This window comes from Drosophila hydei, unplaced genomic scaffold (assembly GCF_003285905.1).
Source record: "Drosophila hydei strain 15085-1641.00,03,60 unplaced genomic scaffold, DhydRS2 tig00000149-arrow-pilon, whole genome shotgun sequence".
NCBI lineage: Eukaryota > Metazoa > Arthropoda > Insecta > Diptera > Drosophilidae > Drosophila > Drosophila hydei.
Window position 1 is genome coordinate 6,936,863 of NW_022045678.1, and position 23,520 is coordinate 6,960,382.

The window sequence follows — 23,520 nt, forward strand, 5'->3', positions numbered from 1 at the left end:
GCAAGAAGCCGTGAACATTTTCTCACCTTTATTTAGTGAGACACCGATAGTGTGTCAGGATCGCTTTTGGTCCCGAAGCCTTTTTCTTCGAATTATTGTGTAATTTTTAAAGTGTCGTACTCTTGTTGGACTCCGCCTGCACTGTTTGCATACTTTTCTTTTTAACGAAAAATCGTGGTTCCACCAGTACGCCTGCTGCTTGCCCCCACACTTGCTGTGCGTTTTTCGCATAGAAGCATTGCATGCTATTTCGATAGGTTTTTTCTGTACTAGTCCTTGATCCGATATACAATTTATATACCGGCCTATTGAATGTCGCTTTATTCTTAGGCTAGCTACAACCAGCCCAGTAATAGAGGCCATATATATTATTTTCCGTTCTCTAGAGTTAGTCTACGGCATTCTACCACGATTCTATTCTCTAATGAAGTCCTACTATCCACAAGTTTCTTTATCCAAGTATATCTGTGCACAAAGAAATAATTTTTTCTTACGTGAATGGTCCTATTTGCTTCCCTCAGAGGGAATCTATTATATTATATAAGATTTTAGTTTTTGATAGATTTAAAAAGCAAAATTCCAAAAATCTTAAGCTAAAAAAGCATTTACTCGATCGTATGATACAATATGGCACTCCAAATAAAGCAATGGAATACTTCATGGCCCTTATAAATAGTAGGCCACGGTATACTGAGCTTTGGTATGGAATGAAGTGCAACTAAAACTTTCCCAGAGGGTGACGTGTAGGGCAAAAGTCCTTACTTCTGAGGATAGTCACATTTCTTAACACTTAAATCTGAATTCCAAACGATATTGTCATTTCCAGACGTAAAAGAATATAACGGCTTATTTAGTTGTGGCAGCAAGACTAATAAACTGTCCCACTCCAGTGGCAGTTCGTGCGGGAGGCAATACGCTTAATGCAATAATTTTGCGTTTGGATGAATTTCTTTAGCTCTCACCTTGTAGACTTTATACTAAACTGTTCAAAAAACTACATAATGTTATAGAAAATCCCGCTCTCGTATGCTATCTAAAGAGCCAGATTCTTCATAACTGCCCGCTGAAAAACAAATGGTGCATTTTTAAGTTCAAAAGGCATTATTGAAAATTCGTATTGATCATCAGGATTCATAAACGCGATGTTTCAATGGAGTTGAAATAAATTGAACTGCGAGTAAAACCACTTTCCATATTCCAAAACGTAAATTAATTTGCTCCACGCGCTTCATAAAGAAGAATAGTTTAACTTTTACAGCCCAAATGGAAGTAAACTTGATGGCGGCAATTTCGAGCAACAAAACAAAAATATAATTTTTTTTTTTTTTTTTTGTAGATGTTTTTTTTGCAATCTGTCTTATACTAGATAATAAACAATGGGCTACAATGAGATCATTCCATATATTTACCTACTTTACATATTTATCTATTTCTGTGGGGCAGATCTAGGACATGAGTCGCCTGTGGTTGCTTGAGTCATCCAGTAGTCTTAGTGCTAGAGCATTCTCGTGGTTATGTAGTTTATTCATGTATCTGTTTGCATATAGTTGTATTTCTTCTTTAACAAGGGACAGTTTAACATCTTTGTGGATATTATAATTATACATAGATTAAAAAAAAGAAAATATAATTCCTTGGCTGGAAATATCTTCCTATAGTTGTCGTTGGTGTTAAGATCTTCCAAGTTCCAAGCCGTTATCGATGAGCTCGACATTTCTGTTAATATCTTCCAAGCCGACTTCAATCCGCTCAATATTGTGGACAAAATCCTCTAGCTTCTCATCATCGTTAATGCACGTCCGTCAATGGTGGTAAGTCGAAACATCTAACATCTTATAAAGTTTGACTACTTTCAAATATAATTGATCTATTCGAGGTTTGCAGCTATATTAATTAAACTCACTTATTAAACTATTCATTAGTCCTTGCTTTGGTGTTCTCACTTTTTATGAAGTCATTGACGTTGACAGGGTAGTCATCAGCGATGTCTAGAGATTGATCATTGATGGTCTCATTCCATCGACGAAATATTCTACATATTCTTTGACCATTCGATTTCGTAACGTTAAAGAATCAATTGTCTGTGTTTACATTTGACTGCGATATTGTTCTCACGTGATGATGGCTGCATATCTTTTGCAAACTTCACCAAATACCGGTTTTGAAAATCAAAAACATACGCCCCTGCTCATCTCAAATATAGGATGTGGTGCAGATCCAACTGCTGATGTCGGGCCAGCGTTGAATTGCTGATATTAATACTTGTTAAGCCGCTCTTCCACGATGGTTTCCTACATCCACTGACAATCATACCAATCCTGTCCGAATGCCCTGAATAGTCTTCCCGCTCTTACTCAGTAACACCTGGAATTACGCTTGGCAACAGCAATAGTTACCTCTTTCGCAATAAGGATACACATAAGATGGAATACCAGCTATCAGTCTTTCTTCAATACCGTTGCAACAGTATGATGCAGTCATAAAACAGGTAGAGTCTGTTACCTGGTACAGCTGGTATTCCGTCTTATGTGTATCGTAGTAAAGCGTTAGTAAAGCGATAATTGTAAAAAAGCAATATACTCTAGTCGATAGACCGAACCCCTCTTGCCAGCATAAAAGATTTCAAATATGTTAAGCCAGTCATTTAAAAACGTAAACCTAATATTTTTTATTATATATATATATATATTTAAAAATAATTTGCAATCGATTTCATGTAAACATTAAAAGTTATCGATCATTTCAATCAAAATAGATTTGCGTGTGACTTAGGTGGTCTAACATACAAATGTCAAGTCTAGTGAAATTTCTCAAATTAACCCGTGCATACATACGGAAAGAGGACTACATCGATTCGGCTGTCAGTGCTTATCAAAAAATATATGCTTTGTATGCTCGGTCACGTCTGCTTCTGCCCGTATAATTTATGTATATCTACATTATTTTTATGGAAGTACAATATTTTTGTATACCTTAAACCCATTGAAAATAAATACATAAAAAGTAATGTATATATACTATATTAATTAGAACTCCCGTAAAAAGGGAGCGATCTCGTAAGCCACAAAAGTAGTCTCAAAATTTAAAGTGTGAATTCCTGTAACAATACGAAATAGACATTCGATTTCGTTTTTTCAATTGTAAGTTTAATATCACTGCAAATAGAAACTTCACGTTTTCTAGGACATCCCTGTAATGAATAAAGATTTTTTGTTTGTTTTCTTTTTGGGATACACCCAAATACTAAAGACTTCTGCTTTGACATATAAACAGGGATGGATGATGACACTATTAGCAGTGAAATTCCTTTATCTGCAAGACAAACTCAGAAACAAGTAAATAAAACACAATGACCATGTATAGAAAAAATTTTTAGAGACCTACATCAATTTAATAATTTTACAGTGTAAAACTTTTAAAAAAAGAATAAGAATATTACATTACTTAAATTAATTAATGCGATTGTCCAAGTCCTTGAGTTCTATACAGAGTAAAAGAGTCGTACACATGCTCCAACTCTGACAATCGGTATTCTTCCAAGCAAACAATGCCTTGTAACGATGGTGATAGTTTCAGTACACATGGTAAACAATGAACCACATGCCTTTTCTCCTGCTCTCTTATGAACAAAACGTTAAAAACTTCGACCTAAAAAGAACGCATATATTAAAATCAATATAAAAAGCTATTATCATTGTTGCAAAGAATTTTATAAAGCGATAAAATGCCCAAGTAAACAGTCGATAGAAATTAAAGCAGTAGCTTGCTAGCTAGCCAGCTTGGGAAGATTCGGGGTGTTTGAATCTTAGAAGATTGAAAATATATATTATAAGATAAGAATATTTTTATTTTGAATCCATAAAATTGTCATTCTGCTGGAGACTAGAGCAAAATAACTTGCATAAAATAGTGTATTGCAGTGTAATAAATGCAAACGAGTCACTAAAATAGTATATTGTTGTATAATAAATGAAAATATAAAACTTACTTCACATTGTCCACAATAGTGGGACGCCTCGTTTTTTCCACGGCCATTAAAACGTATTTCAACTCCTTTGGACTTCACATATTCTTGTATATGAAAAACATTTTTTAAAGATTGACACAAGCACATTCTATAAATAATATATATACAGAAACAAATATATTAATACATATTTAGATTTTTTAAATTTAATTTGTTTTAATTACTAATCCATTTTCAAAATTTTAAAGCAAAGTTACTGTAGAATTCTTCTGAAAATTGTGTAATGAATGTTATGGTCACGCATTCTGAGTGTGCAGTAATAAGAAAAAAGTATAAGGCAAATAAGGGTATTCTAGCTTTAAAAATTGAGACTAAGTTACTGTTTACCTACTCTATTGATTTGCCAATTGCCATTTTGCCTCTTGAAAGCGTGGGAAATCGAAAAAGAAGTATTTTCTAGATTTGGAGTTGGTAGCATTTATAGCGTGAACGAGTAGTCGGCAACAACCGACTGCAAGATTATTGTTTTCTAATTATTAGTTTAATGGTGCCAAGATAAAAAGTAATTTAAGAAAGTTGAAACCTAAAAGTTAAAAATTGACTTGATCGACTATATACTATTTTTTAAAAAAGCAATACATTCGTATTTGGTCGAGATCTTAAAATAAGCGAGAAATGAGATTTCCAACTTAACACACCCTTAGTAGGAGTTGATAAATCATTTTAATCATAGCCAATCTTTATGTCTATAGTACCTTAATTTTCAAACGTAGACTTCTTCGACGTTATGCACTATAACAAATTACATGTGTGAGTTTAAATTTACATCCGTACTTACTTTATTAACTCAAAGAGTTTGACATCTGAAACTTTTATATTTCTTGCTAAGTTCCAGCTTAAGTGTACCATAGGCACAATACTTTTAAAGCTTTGAAGCTTGTTCCACTCGTAACGCTCAATGGCAAGAGAATACTGTCGTGCAGTCAGTGGTCCAACATTCCATGCTATATTATTGCACCATCCTACAGACTGTACCCAATGAACACATCTGAAATGATTAAAATACATAAATAGGAGCTATGTTTATTACAACAACAAAATATACATTAGTTAATAACTGTGCAAAATTATGTAAATGAACAAAAAAAGACGCATACTTCCTAATTTTTTGTTCTTTTCAAATATATATTATGCAAAAGTTTAAAATTTTTTAAGGTACTTAATCCAAACTGGTTTTATGAGTACAGAAAATTGACAAATTGGGAAAAATGCGACAATTTGGTTGAGCAACTTTTGGCATAATCAATATGCACATAAAACTAATAAGAAAACTTATATTAATAAAACTGCAGAATTTACAACATGGCTGCACCATAAGAACTTAATTGTTCAATATGATGACATCCATATGCATGTATATGCACAAATCTCTAGTATTTGAAAAGTATTTTTTACAAAATCCAAAATATACTAAATAATAAACTTGTACTGCGTTTATATAGGAATATACATTTTCATGTCTCTACCTTTGGGGTTTACGAGATCTTTACGTTCATACGGACAGGCGAGTGTCGACTCAGGCCGTCGTCCCGAACAAGAATATACATACTTTAGGGAGTCTGCCACGCCGGCTTCTGCTTGCTTCATATATTTTCACAATTGCCTTTTTCAATGGGTTCAAGGTATAAAACGGACTTTTATTAAACGAAACATTTTCTATTACAACACTAATTTTAAGTGCATGATAAACGAACATATACATATGTACATATATTTGTAAAAACCAATTTTTATACCCTTTACTTACCCAGCATTTACCCAAACTAAGTCTCCAGGCTTCTGAATGAACCGATATACTGGTATGTTTTCTTTATATAAGTCTTCTAAAACTGGCCACCACGAGCCGTGTAAGTAGCTGATATTATTTTTTTCACAAAGATTATGAATACCACCCCAATAAGAATCGGGCACAGCAAACCATTCGCAATCTCCTGGTCCAATATTTATATTAATTGAGCAAAAATTATTATTTTCTTGATGCCCAGGTGTTCTACTCCCTGGCACTTTCATATATAATTGCACAGTATTCATTCCCAAAATGACGTGGCCTACGTGAGACAACATATTGGCTGCAGAAATTACTCTTGCAAAGGCAGGCAACTTTTGTAATTCGCTTAATTGCGGTTTCCATTTTCGTTCGTCAGAAAGATCAACATTGGTTCCGAATCTATATATAAAAAGATTAATAATAGCATCAGTAATTAATGTATAATAATAGCATTTGAATACCTTAGCATTTTACTTCCGTTTTTTGGTTTTTTACGTTTTAAATTAATATTTGAATTAGATACTGAGTCCTTCGAATCGGAATCAGACATCACTTGGGATCCTGCAGAGCCTTTGTCGCCTTCATCCTTAATTTTGATATTGCAAACATTAATTTTCCGATGCTTAAACAATAATATGAAGCTTAGTTTTTTACCTTTAGACTATCTTGAAAGCTTGATGCTTGATATTGAGCATATTTTGCTATTGTTGTATGAGATCGATGTGATATACATGCCCAAACTCTTTTAGCTTGAGATATATCCCAGTTTTCATCAGGAGACTGATTTACTTGGGTTCTGACTTCTACGCTGTGATCCGGATTAGCCTCGACAAGCGTTTTAGTTGAAAATAGTCCCAAGTCTAACTTAAGAGCACCAGCTAACCCACGTACAACTGCAATAGGATGCTTTAGACAAAACTCTTGCAACTGCGGGCTAAAAGCATTTTTTTTATTTTCCAAGTGAACCGATGGAGTTGGTGGTAAGAGCTGTTCCCTTGAAAGCTTCTGTGGCGGACAGTCCGGTGGCGCTGGCGGAGGTGCACTTCTCAATAGAACTGTATAACTTATCGGTGGCTCATGAACCGGCAAAAGTTGTACTGCTGACCACAATTGTTTAGACTCCATTTGTATATTAAATGTTGGTGATGCATCGGGATCCTGATCATATTCAATTTTGGTCTTCTGCATATTCTGACTATAATCATTGATTTGCGTTAAGCTCTCATAATTAATGGGGGTTTTGCTATCATCGTTATGAGCCGAGCTTTCGTTGTGATCTTCAACTAACTCCGTCAAAATATTTTGATTGCAGGCATTTAATGACTGGTCTATTAAGCATAAAGCACATAAAGAAATGTATATTTAATTAATAACACTACATCCCACTCTATACAAAAATTTTAATGCTTTAATCGAAAATAATAAAATAGTTTTCACCAGATAACATAAAAACTTATTACATGGTAATACACATACCTAATGAAACCTGATCATTTGAAGAAAAACTTCTTTCTAAATCTGTTGATTCTTCTTTTATGATTTTAGTTGATAATACTTCTGAACAAAATGTATTTTTCTTTACAGATGTTACATCACCTCCATGTGTTACTGATGTTCCTAATGAAGACATGCTGTCATTTAGGGGCTGGCGGTATGAAGTGGTTAGCTGTGGTCCAAATTTTTCTTTCTGTACATTAAATACTCTTTGATTTTGTTGTGTAAGTTGCGGTGTATTAATTTCCCGTTGCTCTGATAGATTAATTTCGGACATTTCGGTATCATCTTTTGCTCGTTTTGCAGGTGTTGGATTGTTTTGACTTCCGTGTGGGTAGGGTGGCGGCGGTCCCTTTATATAAATATCATAAGAAAAGCATTTAAATCGTATTACTAAAAAAAGTTGCTTTCAATTATAATTTACCAAAATGTATTATAAAAAATTGCACCTCCTGCACTATAAGATTATGTACGAACGAAAATTACAAGTCCTGGATATTAAGAAAAACAGGGATATTTTTTATGTACAAAACAAAAGAATTTCATCCAAAATTGGTGTAGTACTACTACTGTCAATACAATAAACTCTGCGGTTTCGAGCAAGTCTAAACAGTATATTATTATAACTTTGAAGTACATCGACATATGCGTTGCCTTTTAGTCGGCGACCTTAAAATAAGAAATGTAACGATAATTAGAAACTTGCCTGTACAGATGAGTTCTTTCCATACTGTCTGTGCTGCATTTGAACGTTTTGCTGTTGACGAGAGTTTATTTCTAATGATATTGGAAGGTTCCACGCCTCTTCAATTGAACAAAGCTGGCGTCGTTTAGATGTAATACTTGGCAGTGGTGCTTGGTTAAGCTGGGTTTCCAGGAATTTTACTCGTTGTAATATGCCCTTTGTTAGTCCATTTGTACTACTTGTAAATAATATAGGCTTACTTCCTTCACGGGCAATGTTTATTTTCTATTTTAGAAAAGTTCAAATAAGTATTTATGTTTCATGTATAAAGATTTCGAAAATCTTCTCAATTGGCAAAATCATCTGTTAAAGTCTTAAATTAAAAAAATGTATACCTGGTTTGATATTTGTTTAACCGCATTTAAATAGCATGCGTATGCATCTCGCAATTGCCCGCAACTTTCATATAGAATTCCCAAATTTGTCCACGCCGATCTGTGTTCTTTATCCAATTGAACTGCGCATATGTATGCTTGGAGTGCATCAGTTGGTTGATTTTGCTGTTGATATAAGACACTATACATATTAATAAGTAATGATTGCTCATTAAGAAAATTTAGAAATTGTATTACCCGATTGAGCACCAGGTGTCTGCATTCCCTTCACTTTTTTCAACAGAATTCCTATAGGCTAGAAACGCATCATGAACCTTATTTACTCCAGCGTAACATCTCCCCAATAAATATAATGATTGTCCACACTTTGGATCTGCTTCAATTGATTTTTGTAAAAAACGTAATGCATTCGATTCACGTTCTTTTTTTTCGCCTAGGCATTCGACACAATGATACATCCATCCTGAAAATCGAGAAACTTCTTATTTATATATTATAGAATTAATTTAATTAATTAATTAATTTAAAGCAGGTTATCAGCCGAATGTGTTAGAGCTGTTCAGAGATCATATATTGAAGTCTGAAAAAAATAATTCACCTATGTTTTGAAAGACTATTTCTTACATAATAAGCAAGGCAATACCATCACATAATAATCGAAAAATACATTCAGTATCTTCTATCATTGTTGTATTTTAGTGTCAATTAAATTAGAAAATATGTAAATTTGACAAACAAGACTGCTCTAGTCAGGACGTTATAACTAACTGTTATACGCATGTTCACAAAACCATTGTAAACTGAATTCAGTGGGTTCAGGTTCATATAGACAACATAATTCTATAATAAATTCAATTAGGGGTGCAGAGATCAATTAATTTATGCGGTTATATATATATATATATATATATATATATCAATAACGCCCTGCTTAAAATTTTAAGTATTACGTTGAACAATAAGAACGATGTAATTGCAAAATCGTAAAACTGTGCAAGGATAGTGTTAAGCCATTTAATATAATCATTTAAAACTTGTACTGTAATGAATTAATTTGATTTGTACACTAATATTTGGCATTTGCAGTTGGAGTTGTGTCGGCAGGGGTAATGATCTCGATTCTGATAATGGCTTCTGCAACAGGAATTGGTCCATTAATTTTGGAAAAATTTCGCTAAATCAATGCAATCTTTCAAATTTTTTGTTAAAAACATTCTTACCTAATTGTCTGTATATGTCCGCCTTTAAGTCCAAGGATATATTTTTGTCATTTAAGATAAATTCATAGGATTCTTTTGCAGCCTTGTGTTTATTTTGTACTTCATACAGATGAGCTATTTGAAATTTAACTGAAAAAGCCATTAATTATATTATAAACGGTTAATATTTAATTATTAAATAAATAAAGAATTGGACAAGTCTATAAAAACATTCGATAGTTAACGCATACATATTTAAAAGTGTTTTTTATATACATATATATTAATAGAGGCATTAAACTGTATTTCAAATTTAAAAGAAATACCCCATTATCATTTACCTTGCAGATCCGAAAACGTTGAGCGCGATGCATCCGCTAACGCCAGCTGTAAATGTTTAAGTGCACTACGAAAATCGCCATTAACTTTAAGCATTAGTCCTAGACGGAGATGGGCTTCATTTGCACAGATGAAATATGGGTTCAAGTATAAAAGTTCTTGGAATAGTTTAATTGACCTTAAAAATAAATAAAAAAAAATATAAGTTTATTGCTCAAACGTTTTATATAAGTTTATTCAAATTCATTACATTAAATTGTGATAATAAATATGACATATTCACTACCAACATAGCTGCTTCAAATCAATTTGTAATTTATATGACTTTTTTAGTAAGTGCATTTATTTATGTATTTGAAGAATATGCATCCCCCTTATTCGAATATTTATAATTAATCATATAAACACTTCATTTTTTTTTTATGTTTCTATTTCATTGATGAGTGAAGTGAGTAGCCGTCCATATAAATGTCTGCAATTTTGGTTTGTTAATTGTTGTTATGAAATTAGAATTTATTTTAATCGTTCTCATTTGATAAAAAAGAATAATACATAAATCGCTTACAACTTTTTGGTAAAATAAATGGTTTATTAACATTATAGGGAATTTTCAGAACTTAATAGTCATATGTATTTATTTTAACAATCCAACTATATTAAAATGGCGATTAAAGTACGAAATTATTTTCTTTAACAAATTTAAATTGAAAGTTTAAAAAAAAGTTGGAGTAACGAGAACATGAATAGCAAATGTGCCTTTTTTCACAGACAGGAAAATAAAGTTCATATTCATATGCCCTTGTTTACTAAACGATATTACTGCTCAGTTGCTTATATTCATACAAACATGTACATACAAATAATCACTGTTAGTTTTTTACATAAATATAGGTATATGCAACTAAGTGAATAATTACACATATGTATCCTTTGCACGACTACAGATAGGGCACACTTACTTAAAAAATTTTCGATCTGTATGTCAATTTATTAAACTTGTATTATTTAATTTGTACTAGTTTTTTTTTTTTACAGTTGTGACAGTTTATTTTTGGCAGTGTTTCCATTTAAATTAATATAAAAACTACACAGTCAATACACATCCATAATTCCATATTTTTAATTTACGGACTAGTGATGATACGACTGTGTAAAAAGATCGATACGTCATAGTAGACCCATTCGATACATCGGTAAAAATGCAGTAGTCTATCGAAAGGAACAACATCACAAATGGAACAATTAGATTTTCAAAAATATTTGACTGAGCTAGAATTAAAAATAATTTTTCTATTCAGGAGTTTCAAATTATCCTTTATTATACACATAAATTCACATGTATGCCTAAGCAACCGCGCAGATTACTGCGTACTGCTCTCCTATGTAAATTTTTTTTTTAAATATCTTCGATTCTAAATGTATTAATTTATCGACATTTCATTATAATAATGCAATTATAACAAACAAATGCGCGAAAGATACATTTTTGCTTTAATTTTTTAACTAAATGCAAAATATTCATAATATCTGTATTTTTCACAGGGATCTCTATATTTAAGATATAGTTGAAATACCAATTCGATTATTGATAATAATGAAATTGGTTGACTTCTAACTTTGAAAGAGTTCACGATATTGCTGCAATTATATAGCTCGCCTCCCTAATCAAGAACAAATGTAATTTATGGCATCTATAATGCATCCTTTTGCTTAATACTATCAAGTCCAATTATGATACATAAACAACCCAATAATGTGCGTAAAACACATTAAGTTTTGGTGGAGTAAAATGCTTATGACGACCTCTGCAAAGTTTTGGTAGTCACAACTTTTGTTTTTTCCTTCTTTAGTTTAATGTCAAAAATATTTTAAAGTAAGGAACATGATAAGTTAGTTTTTTCCTCTAGCTTTACTAAGGCATTCACGTTACCCAATGATACACATCCTGTTTGTAGGAGAGATAACTCACAAATTTCAACTAAAAAATCACATTAAAATAACAAGTTTTGTGAAAAAAAAGGTAGGCATCGTCAAGAAGTGAACTCGTAACTTCTTGACGATGCGCATTGCGTCTGCCAACCTCGCCGATTTACTGCTTGCTTGATTAGTGACAATTGCAAGCTAAAGTAGCAGCTTATAATTAAAAAACAAATCAATCGCAATCGCGATTATTTGAATGCAAAAAAATGCACACTCAATTGTATGTGAAAAATACGCTTGTTTAGGTTTTCTCTTTCTAAAGGATTTTAATGAAATTTTCATATTCTATTGAAATTTAACATGACCCAAAAGTAATAAAACGTGAATATGTATCGACTATTTGAAACAAAATTGATATGCAGGTGATATAAGCGAACTTATGTGTATTTGTCTAGCTCTTATTGGCTCTGAGATCGAGGAGTTCATACTAATGTGCAGACTGTCCGGATAAAGAATATATATATATTTAATGGGGTCTGCCAAACCTCCTTCTGCCTGTTACCAGACAAACATTGAATAAAACAAATACACTAATTCATTTAGTTTCCTCTATTAATTAGCAATAACTATTATTTTAAGATAATCGACTAATATCTTACAAATGTGATACTTTTGGTGTGCTATATCCTTATCTATCGCCAAACTGAAACATTTGTATTTGGAAATATTGTATTTACCTTAAATTCAGAATATCTAGCGTTATAACTAGTATCTAAAGACTATATGTAATATAAACATTTTTGTCTTACCATTTAAAACAGCGAAATTCGAAGTAAACGATTCCGAGTCCATATATAAAGCTGTGGTTATTCCAATATTTTTCACATAATCGCATATACTTTTGATATGCAGAAAGAGCTAGAAGGAAAAAATTATTATATTCATATTAAATATCATTAAAGAATACCTCCATTTACTCGAAACCCGTCAATAAAAAAGGAGTGTAATCGTCACATACACATTATGAAGAGACACGTGTTTCTCCACACGGAGAACTGATACTCCAAACAGCCACAAATTACTTTCGACGAACGGCTAACATTGCGGTGAAAGTGTTTAGTTACATCAGCCTTACCGAATCGTTTCATTTAATATTGAAATAACACATCACCGCCTCGAATAAACGAACAAAAAGGCGCTACATGGCGACAGCAAACTAAACAATAATTTACAAATGCAAATTATAATTAAAGTTAAATCTGAAAAACAACTCGTGTAATCTGAATTTATCTTAAATATATATATATATATATATATATATATATATATATATATATATATATATATATATATATATATATATATATATATATATATAGTAAGATCAATATTTGCTTTGTGTGAATTTAGTATGCGCTTTAAGAATGTCAAATCGTGATGACAATTTTTTTAAAACTATTTTACTCTGTTAATGCATTTTAAATGTATCATCCCTTCAGTAAAAGGTAAAATTACCTTCATAATATTCTGACAACAGTAAATGTAAATGACCGAGTTTACAGTAGGTGTTTATATCAACTTCTCCGATTCCGAGATTTCCCTTAGTTGTGATTTCATTTGACACACTTAATTTTGAATCTTTAATATTGGACTCTAATGTGCCAGAGTTTTCCTTTATATGTTCCTCATATTTGATAGATCCATCACTTTTTACATTTGCTTGTTGTCCATCCCGTTGTTTAATTATACTTATTGAATGCGAGCTGGCCACCTCATCTTGCAAAACGGTAATGGTTTGTTGAATAAGATCCTTAATTCCATTATTCTTGGGATCCGTCAAATCAAGGAAACCATAATATCGGCTAAAATTTGTAAAAGTTAATAGAAAAATTTTAAAAATTTGTATAGTAATTATACCTATCTAATTCTAGAATGGTGTAGAGATCATCACTGGAAGATTGAACCATTTTGCATTGTGCGATAATCGAATTTGTTGGCGAAATTGTATTCTTATTCCATATGATATGTTTATGGCAATTATTTAGTTCAGTCGTTCACGAACTGGAAACTCAATTCAGTTATTATGCTGATTACTAACTGTGAATAGGGGTATTCCTACTAATTTAAATTTTATAAATAAATAATGTTTAATATGTTTTAAGTCAACTATTTCTCTTATTAGTCTTTATCTTTTAATGTTTACAATTAAAACTTTTTTAAAATAATTTATTAGGTAATTATAATTATAATCATAATCAATGATTCGTAAGAATTTCACATTACAATGTTGTCGACATACCAAAATTATCGATAAGGCGCATTCAAGCTTTAAGGATTTTTATAATTAATCCGGAAGTTTATTAAGTTTCATATGAAATTTATAAATGAACGAAAATAACTGTAAAGGTATACGTTTAGTTAACAAAAATTGTAGATACGTTTAATTAAATGCATGCTTAAAGTATTCGAGGTTGCCGACAGAGCTTATTATTTTCACATTTCAAATCTTTATCTTTTTAGTTTGCGAGATTAGTGCACTCCATACACAATGGTATGGATGTGACTAAATAAAATTAAGGTAATGTCCTAGTTAACAGTTTTTGTGAGGGTTACAGATTTGATCCTTTTCAAGTTAAAAATTTTTTATAATAATTTGAAGAAATTGCCGATTGTTGAAAGATGTCAATATTCTTATTATAATAGTTATTATCTGGTAGATTGAAAATTAAAGCTTTTATTTTGTCATTTCAATAATAAAAAATTATGTGCCAAAAACAAAATGACATATTCCGACAAATATATAATTTGCCTGTCATACTTGCGTAAAACACATTATGTCATTTAACACTAAAATAATCGAAAGAATACCACTGAGAAATGAATACTTTTTGTATTGATTCCATTCGTTTCGATGTGGAATCATAGATTTACGTTCTTTCATTGTGAGCTATCGTTGTTTTGATTTTTTTTAAGGAGAAAGTAAAATTGACGGAAGTAATGTAAGTGAATAATATTTTCGTAATATGAATTCATTAACTGGTGTATCTATATATCCACAATTTTATAATAACTTATCATTATTTGGCATCTATGGCACAAAGCAGACTTGATAAAAAAATATATGTATATTTCAAGTATACACATATATACTGAAATTATGAGGTCTGCATAAAAACAAAGTATACCAGACAAATTAGATTGCATCAATCAGTTCTCCATTATGTATTAACGCAAATTATATGTTTTTTCTTACAAATTATCACAAAGTTGTAAAGTATGTGCAATGCGAATTTTTTTAAATATCTGTGTGCCAATAAGCAGAAATATATATATAAATACATACACACAAATATATATATATATATATATATATATATATATATATATATATATATATATATATATATATATAATTGTTTAATTGTAAGTGCATACATTAAGTGATTTTAAAAGCGTTTGTTTTGCTTCTTTTACCTAAATACAATATTTAAATAATAATTTTAAATAATAATCCTTTATAAATATTACAAATATGGTTGATCAGTTATGAATTTAATGTTTCAAAATTAAATGTTAAGCATGAAATAATTATTCGTGTACTAAACTAAGTTTTCATATTTTTATCACTTAAAAGATACCATATTTCAACGTGCGATGTCCATATCCATATTTAAATCTTATACTTAATACTTATTTAAATCATACTTTATTACTTCATCGTGTAAAGTCAGCTAAAAGAGTTCGTCATACAAGCTTTGTTTTTGCTTCGTTTGGAAATTAATAACATTAAGATGTTGACAGTCCTGAACAGTAGTCTTCAGTTGATGTTTTTTTTGTGAGGTGCGGGTTCGGGCGACAGTATAAGTGTATGTTCAGAAAAGTATTTTGACTAAGTTATGTTTCATCGCACGCTTTGGTCAAATAAGATATACGTTGTTATGGTTTATAGTTTACCACTTTAACTTTAATTGCTCTATGCTAAATTATAATTTTATTAAAACTATGTTAAAGTCTAAAAAAGGTCCATGCAACCATGTAACTTAAAAGAAATCCATTTCTTCTGTTGAATTCAGTATATTTCGAAGTCAATAAGCCTATATATCTTAATTTTTGGAGGATTTCAATGGATTCCAGATCTCATTCGTTCTTTATACCAAAGGTCCAGAGGTATCGCGGAAAAATTTTTTACTTTGGTTTTCGTTTATTAATTTGAATATATACACTTAAAATAGTTACCTAGAATCTGGTTAGGCATATTATAAAACAATAATTTTAATAATTAAATTTTTTTTTTTCAATTTAATGAATTAACATGATCATCAAAAATAAAAGAGTGAACCATGGCATAAATATTTTGTAATATTTATGTTGTTTTCGCCTGCTTTAATTCAGGTGTAACCAATATCTTGTAACTTGTCTCAGCTCAGCTAAACAAATCAAGTGATTAAACATTGGACAGTATTTTCATAATAGTTTAACGACCGTCGTGGATTCCCTATAGTTGCGAAAGGTAGAAAAAGACATATAAAGGTTCATATTTAACTTCCTATGGATGGGAGTAATTTGAAACATATTATTTTAAATATAGATTGTAGCATTTAAATAAAAAAAAGTGGCCGAAAAATATATTTTAATCTAATCTAATAATGTTATTTGAAAATGTATGTTGCAAGCAAAAGGAGGTGGAGTCGATTAGATTTAGGTTTGTCTCTCAGTATCTATAAAGGCATATATCCTTAACGTACGTTCGATAATTTACCGTTTTTATTAAGAATAAATGTATAAGTTCAGTTATCTAATTATATCGCACGTTCTAAAATCGAAGTCAGTCTGTACATATTTCAAGTATAAAATGTATTAAGTTTTTAGTTTTACATCAAATTTTTTTATTCCCATTCAAATAAAAAAGTCGCTTATTTTAAATTAGTCATACTATACTATACATATTTCCGTAATTTTTGAGGGGATTATTTACAAAACAGAGATACCAATCATCGTTTATGACAAGTCAATTTTATGAGATGCATTTAAGAAATTCTGCCAACAATAAAGAATTGATATTTATATTAATGTTTCAAATCTCTGTTAATTTATTTAAAATTATCTAGAAGACCAAGTTCTTTACGTTCGAACTTAATTAGTATTTTGGTATTGTACACATATCCGTCCGTCCGAACCATTTCACCCCTATTGTTATATATAAAAAGCTATAATTTAAATATTACACCAAAACTAAGAGCTTAAGATACAACCTATATAGTATGTTTAAAAATGCGATCGGTCAAGGTTCAGGGTATCAACAAGCTTATTACTGAAAGTTAGAATACAACAGAATCCCGCAGAATTAAGAGTATCTTCTAGATTCCTATTACGGGTTCTCATTTAAAGTTAAGTGACGGATAAGTTTTGTGTGACAATAGCAGCCTAAGTCTAATGCAAAAATACCATCATGGATTGGTCTTGCAATGCAAAACTACAACATACAAACATCGACTTTTTATGTCAAGCCTCTCGCTAAAGTCTAGCGACGAAGAAGTTTACGTTTATATGGACGGATAACCAAAAAATAATAATTTAACATCAATTAACAAAATTTTATCTCCTGAACGCATTGAAAATATTTAGTGACTAATTTTTTAATCTGGGCATTTCAGATTTACTGTTTAGATCCGTGAAATGAATGCAAATAATTTTTTTTTAGGCCGTGTCTATGTTTATTCGACGTGTTAATATTTAATTTCGATAAGCACTTCTTAAAAAACCAAAAAAATGTTCGATAAGAATGCGATTGTATTTTCATATGAGCACTTGCGTCGTGCAGCTATGCCTCTTTTCACAGAGTGTTCGTAAAGTTGAAATTTTTGTATAGTTTGGTTCACCCTGTGATAACGATATACAAAATCAAGTACATGTGTATATATGTGTATAAGCAACCTTGACAACTTATATGGCAGTTTGGTAAGCGGGGTTGAGTACAGAAGGTGAAGTGAAGAAACTAAGAAAAATAAATTTTTTAAATCACCATACGCGCATATATATATAACATATGTTATATCTAAAATACATACACAAATAAATAAAACTGCATTATATGTGCAGCAACCGTAAATTAGTGAAGTCCCGTAGCTGCCGCCATTTTGTATTTATATATTTGGAACACCAAGTTAAAGTTATTGTAAATGGAACTTGGGAAAAAAAGGTAACACTTGTTTATATATATATATATATATGCATATATAAATATATATATATATATACATATATACATATATATATATATATATATATATATATATATATATATATATATAGCATAAAAATATATGTAAACTGATAATTAAATTAAACTTGTGTATGTTCCCTGCACTGCACTGCAGTGTGGTGAGTGTACGTGTTTGTATGTGAGAATATACATCTAATTATGTCTGCTTGAATTTAATTGATACTTATAATATTATATGTATTTTATTAAAGAAATGTATTTCGTTATGAATTAATGTGCAAATTTATATTTTCATAAAATTTCATATGCACATACAAATATATAAGGTGTATATAGTTGTAATATACACACTTTATGAGTGTGTATGTATGTATATCTGCATATAAGTAAAATCTTTCTTATGTATTTATTGTATTGTTTATAAGTTGATATTGTAATTGTTATTGTATATTTATTTTTAAGCTTTTGAATTTTTGTTTATATGTGAATTAATTTTAAATTTCGACTCATTTCAGGTATAAGGGTGGTCGGACACCTTCAGTTAGGTCAAGTGATAGGCGACGTCCTCAAAGTTTTTCTGCATCATCTACACTATCCCCACGGGTTGTGTTATCTCGTTTAGAACCCAGAGATTTTGAACGTCTTCGATTATCTTATAAAGTTGCTATTGACCAAAGGAGATCTCGAAGCTGCCGTGGCATGAACATGGGTCAAAAAATTAGTGGCGGTGTTAAAACAGTTAACCGTAATGATTCTCAGGCGACGTTTAAACCAATTATACCAAGAGAACTGCAAGCTGATTTCTTAAAACCTGCTCGGATTGATATATTGCTGGATATGCCACCAGCAAACCGAGAAGTTCAACTGAAACATTCGTGGAACTCGGAGGACAGATCGTTAAATATATTCGTGAAAGAAGACGATAAGTTAACATTTCACAGACATCCCGTCGCGCAAAGTACTGATTGCATTCGCGGAAAAGTGGGACTTACAAAAGGACTACATGTGTGGGAGATATATTGGCCAACAAGGCAAAGGGGTACTCACGCAGTTGTGGGAGTTGCATCAGGTGATGCACCATTACACTCTGTTGGGTACCAGAGCTTAGTTGGATCTACGGAGCAGAGCTGGGGTTGGGACTTGGGTAGAAACAAATTGTATCACGACTCAAAGAATTCTGCCGGTGTCACATATCCAGCAATATTAAAAAATGATGAAGCTTTTTTGGTTCCAGACAAATTCTTAGTTGCTTTAGATATGGACGAAGGAACTTTAAGCTTTATTGTTGATCAGCAATACCTAGGCATTGCATTTAAAGGCCTCAAAGGAAAAAAGTTATATCCAGTTGTCTCTGCTGTATGGGGACACTGCGAGATAACAATGCGCTATATCGGTGGACTTGATCGTAAGTAAAATTTAATTTATTATTTGTAATGTTGAGTGTAATCAAGTTATTTTTATATCATAGTTTGTATATTTCTGGAATTTTTTTATTTCAATTAAATTTGAATAGCTTATAAATGTATAGAACTTTCTTTGGTATGGTTCAAGCGTCTTCAAAATGAGGACAATTTAAAATTATATATATATGATACATTCGTGTTAATTTTTATTTCATTTGTATTCCAGCTGAACCTTTACCATTAATGGATCTTTGTCGAAGGTCAATTCGACAGAAAATTGGTCGAGTAAACTTGGAAGAGCGTATACAACAGTTACAGCTTCCACAGTCTATGAAAACATATTTATTGTATAAAAATCGTAGATAATATTTTTAAATCGGGATTGTATAAGTTATCATTTTGCATCTCTGCTGCATGTGATGGGGAAAGTTAAGGTAAATAGTATTAGTTTGTAATAGTCTTTTAATCAATGTTAGTTTTTGTCATCAAGGAATAATGTAAAAGTATATAGTTGTAACTATACTTTATATCGTTTTCCTATTTGTATTGTAAATTAAGTTGATAAGATTAATACAATATTTAATATAATCACAAATCACTTGCTAAATCATGGAAGGAATGTACTTTTCTATTCAATTGGCATAAATAAACTAAACGCATAAATATAAATATAAAAAATATATAAATAAAAAAAACGACGCAAACCTCGTGGTATATTCAAAAGCTTACAAACTGTACCATAATATTATGATAGAATATTTAAAGTACGTTCAAACATAGTTTAGCATTTAATTTTGATTGAGACCGTGTTCAGATTTATAATTTAGTTAAATATAATATAATGTACATACCAATATATGGCAAAAACAATTAGAAGTTTTTAAAGACATTCTATGTGTAAAAATAATTATATATATTCCTAAATTAAGATTTCATTTTGAATCTGGGCGTACTAGGTATTCATAGGATGAGCAAAACGTATGTACATATGTACTCAATAGGGCGTAATTCCACTGACGGACCTTAGAATAAACAGATAGAAATCTTTTAACACATAAAGGTGCAATAATAATTTCAAAGCAACAGACAATTTTTTATTGCTGACTGTACTGATTTGAAGGATACTCAAAGAACGCACTATTGTATCAACACAACACATCATTTTAATTTTTGACGATAAGAGAAATCGAAGAATAAATAAATAAATACCTATATGTGTGATCAGCATATTCATTTCAGTGAAGCTGCTGAGTCTTTAAAATTGATTGCAAAGTATTAATAAAGTGCTGATATCCATTTAATAACTACAAATATCTCAAAATTATAAAATTAATTTCAGTCGTCTTGAATAAAGCTGGGGAACTATTAATAATGAAAAACAAACAATTTATATAAATACAAAATTATTTGTAAGAATTTTTCATTGACAGTTTTGTCCCTCCAGTTGCGTTGACAGGGAGCAAAAATATCCTACTCCGGGTATAAATCATCCAAGACGAATCATATAATATACTTTCAGTCAATAATATAAATTTTTTATTTTTCACAGACACCTTAGTTTATTCCAACATATGTACTTATATTAAATTTTAGATGGTACTTAATTTAACTTTTACACTTTATGACACTTAATAAAGACTTAATTTCACTGAAAATTAATAAAATGGTTGTGGCTATCTTTCCATTTTTGATTTAGATGAAAGAAGATGAAAGTTTAAATCGGATGTGATTTAAGCAATGATTATGTCGTGGATAAGTATTTTTATACCCTAAGTGAGAAATCAGAACTTTGTTAAAACGTATATAAATGTATAATGAATTTCAATTGCTAATATGTGGAAAAGATTTCATTTTACTAAGATAAGTACTCCAATATATGTAGATAAAATACTGAACATTGAAATCGAAAGTAACACAGAAGTTATTGAGCAAAATGTCTGGTCAATGGGCAAAATCATGTGCACAGCTGTTTCTTAAGGATTTGCCACTTGATATGTTAATAATGAGAATGCACCAATGGTAGCGGTGATTCGTGTGGTAGAAAATAAATGGGAGCTATGTCCAGCGACGATGATGGTTTTTTTTCATTTTATTTAATATGCCGTTTGATGTGAGCTAAAAACATATCGGAAACACGAAAAAACTTTCATTTTTTTAGTTTAGTTTAAGCAGAATGTGAAGACCAGATAATTAACATTTGAAATCTGTTAAGTATCGCAGAAATTAAAAGCAAAATGTGCATCTATGTGCGATTGCGATGTCTTCAACTTTTCTTCTGCTACTTTAGTATGGATTTCCAACTTTCTGGCAAAAAGTTAAGTGACAGTGCACATTACCCAGGAATTCTGAGTTAAACGACAGACGACGTCGGGCTTTCTTTTTCTGGTTGAAGTGACTTTGTTGGTAGAGGTAATGCGCATTGTTTAGAGGATGTTGGTTCGACTCCTTATGGTTCGAATCTTAATGAAACTTTTTCTTCTGTTTAATGCAATGAAAAATATTCAAAAACACACAGCGTGCTGGGTTTAGCATATCACCTAGTCGGTCACCTTCGGACTAGAGATTTTTTAATTAATAAAATACTATTGATATATTATTTGGGAGTAGACCAATAGTAAAAGGGAGACGTAAAAAAAGAAATACAAAATTAATATGCCACCAATATTTAAAATGCTCATGTAATTTTTGGTACCCATCTATCCGCATATTCGGTGTTCCAGCCAAGTTCCACAATGAATAGTTGTTTTTGTATATGCATATATATCATATTTTTAGTAACAACTGATCGGAAAGTGGTGGAGATTGGACACTTACGAGTCGGTGACGAACTATTACACCTTCGAAATAATCCATCAATCAATCCTCAAGTGCCGAAAGAATTATTGGACATTGTACTGCTTTATACGATTCGGATCTCCAGCCGATAACTCAGTTACAATCCCGATAGTCGATGTAAATGTGGCAACTTTGGACATGATCTGCCATCTTTGTCATCTGATTTTTTTTTAGATTTTGATTCAAGCTACAGTCACTTGCATTTTCGGTTAGTTATTAGTTAAAAAAACCGAAGAATCAAAATAGGAACACGAGGGTGGATCCGAGGATTCAACCGAAATTTAAAATTTAGCTAGATTAATAATCATCTTGCAACTATTTTCAAGTTTAGGAGTTGCTTGTTGTAATCCATTTTTGGTGTTTAATTCAGATGGCATGGAACTATGAAAACCACTGGCCCTTAAAATAAGCACTCACTTGTATACTTTTAGTTAAATATGCTTTAAGCAGGTTAATGTTAATTTAATCGTTTCTTTGCATCAATTATTATTGCTTACTCTTTAATTATAATAACAATTTAGATAGACTATTATATAGACTAATCATTCCAGCATATAAATATATTATATTTTTAAGAACAATTTAAAAAATTGCATGCTGAAAGCTAGGTATGTAAATATATGTATATTTTGTCAAGAAACACTGAAAAAATACAATTTTGATTTTAGGTGCAAAATGAATGGCCTTTTATTAAAATTAATGAAAATATTTTAATGTATTATAGTTTAATAATATGTTTTGAATAATATTATAAAAAAGAGAGCAAAACTAAAAATGTATAACAAAATAAACAGCAACTAAAGCAACTTTTATTAAAGCTTTAAGATGTGTCATATTGAACAGGACGCCATGCCATCCTACTGCATATGAACTCTTCAAGAATTGCACGAAAGAAACCGCTTCTTTCATTGGTAAATGTAGAAAAGGGCTTTAATTTTGCTGTGAACATCCAGAGTATTGTACAAGTCATTAACTGCATTGGAAAGCAAAAACATCATTCCAATAGTGAAATTTGGAAAGCTCTCCGTTGCGGTTTGGGGGTGCATCTTTAGGCGAGGAGTCGGAGAACTAGATTTTATAGTTCCTCTAAATTGTAAAGATGTATAAAAGATGCATAGGGATATTAATGTACGGCAAGGTCATAAATACACCACCCCAGAGTCTCGATCCAAAGAACCGCACAGCTAAAAGCTGTGATAAATGTTCCCTGTTGAATACTTAATGGAGTTCGT

General features: G+C 31.0%; 2 protein-coding genes across 7 annotated transcripts; one reads left to right on the forward strand and one right to left on the reverse strand.

The window, feature by feature from the left end:
• Positions 1 to 3,438: 3,438 nt before the first annotated feature.
• On the reverse strand, positions 3,439 to 13,901 carry LOC111594733 (lysine-specific demethylase 6A). 5 transcript variants are annotated; one of them, XM_030223180.1, is made up of 15 exons: positions 13,745 to 13,901; positions 13,343 to 13,689; positions 12,637 to 12,745; positions 9,910 to 10,085; positions 9,590 to 9,718; positions 8,607 to 8,832; positions 8,370 to 8,550; positions 7,996 to 8,259; positions 7,392 to 7,641; positions 6,450 to 7,123; positions 6,257 to 6,381; positions 5,775 to 6,194; positions 4,806 to 5,015; positions 3,989 to 4,115; positions 3,439 to 3,648 (listed from the first exon to the last, which is right to left on the reverse strand). In XM_030223180.1, the coding sequence occupies exons 1-15, from the start codon at positions 13,792 to 13,794 to the stop codon at positions 3,454 to 3,456; spliced, it is 3,483 nt and encodes a 1,160-aa protein (XP_030079040.1). In that variant the 5' UTR covers positions 13,795 to 13,901; the 3' UTR covers positions 3,439 to 3,453. The 5 variants fall into 5 exon arrangements, with proteins under 5 accessions (XP_030079040.1, XP_030079039.1, XP_030079041.1 ...); XM_030223179.1 differs by having other exon boundaries at positions 7,272 to 7,641; XM_030223181.1 differs by lacking the exons at positions 13,343 to 13,689; positions 13,745 to 13,901 and adding an exon at positions 12,846 to 12,873 and having other exon boundaries at positions 7,272 to 7,641.
• An 832-nt stretch (positions 13,902 to 14,733) lies between these two features.
• Positions 14,734 to 20,488, forward strand: LOC111594399 (protein gustavus). 2 transcript variants are annotated; one of them, XM_023307667.2, is made up of 3 exons: positions 14,734 to 14,826; positions 18,566 to 19,455; positions 19,680 to 20,488. In XM_023307667.2, coding segments are annotated over exons 1-3 (1,032 nt in total). In that variant the 5' UTR covers positions 14,734 to 14,824; the 3' UTR covers positions 19,820 to 20,488. The 2 variants fall into 2 exon arrangements, with proteins under 2 accessions (XP_023163435.2, XP_023163434.2); XM_023307666.2 differs by lacking the exon at positions 14,734 to 14,826 and adding an exon at positions 17,727 to 18,026.
• The last annotated feature ends 3,032 nt before the right edge of the window (positions 20,489 to 23,520 follow it).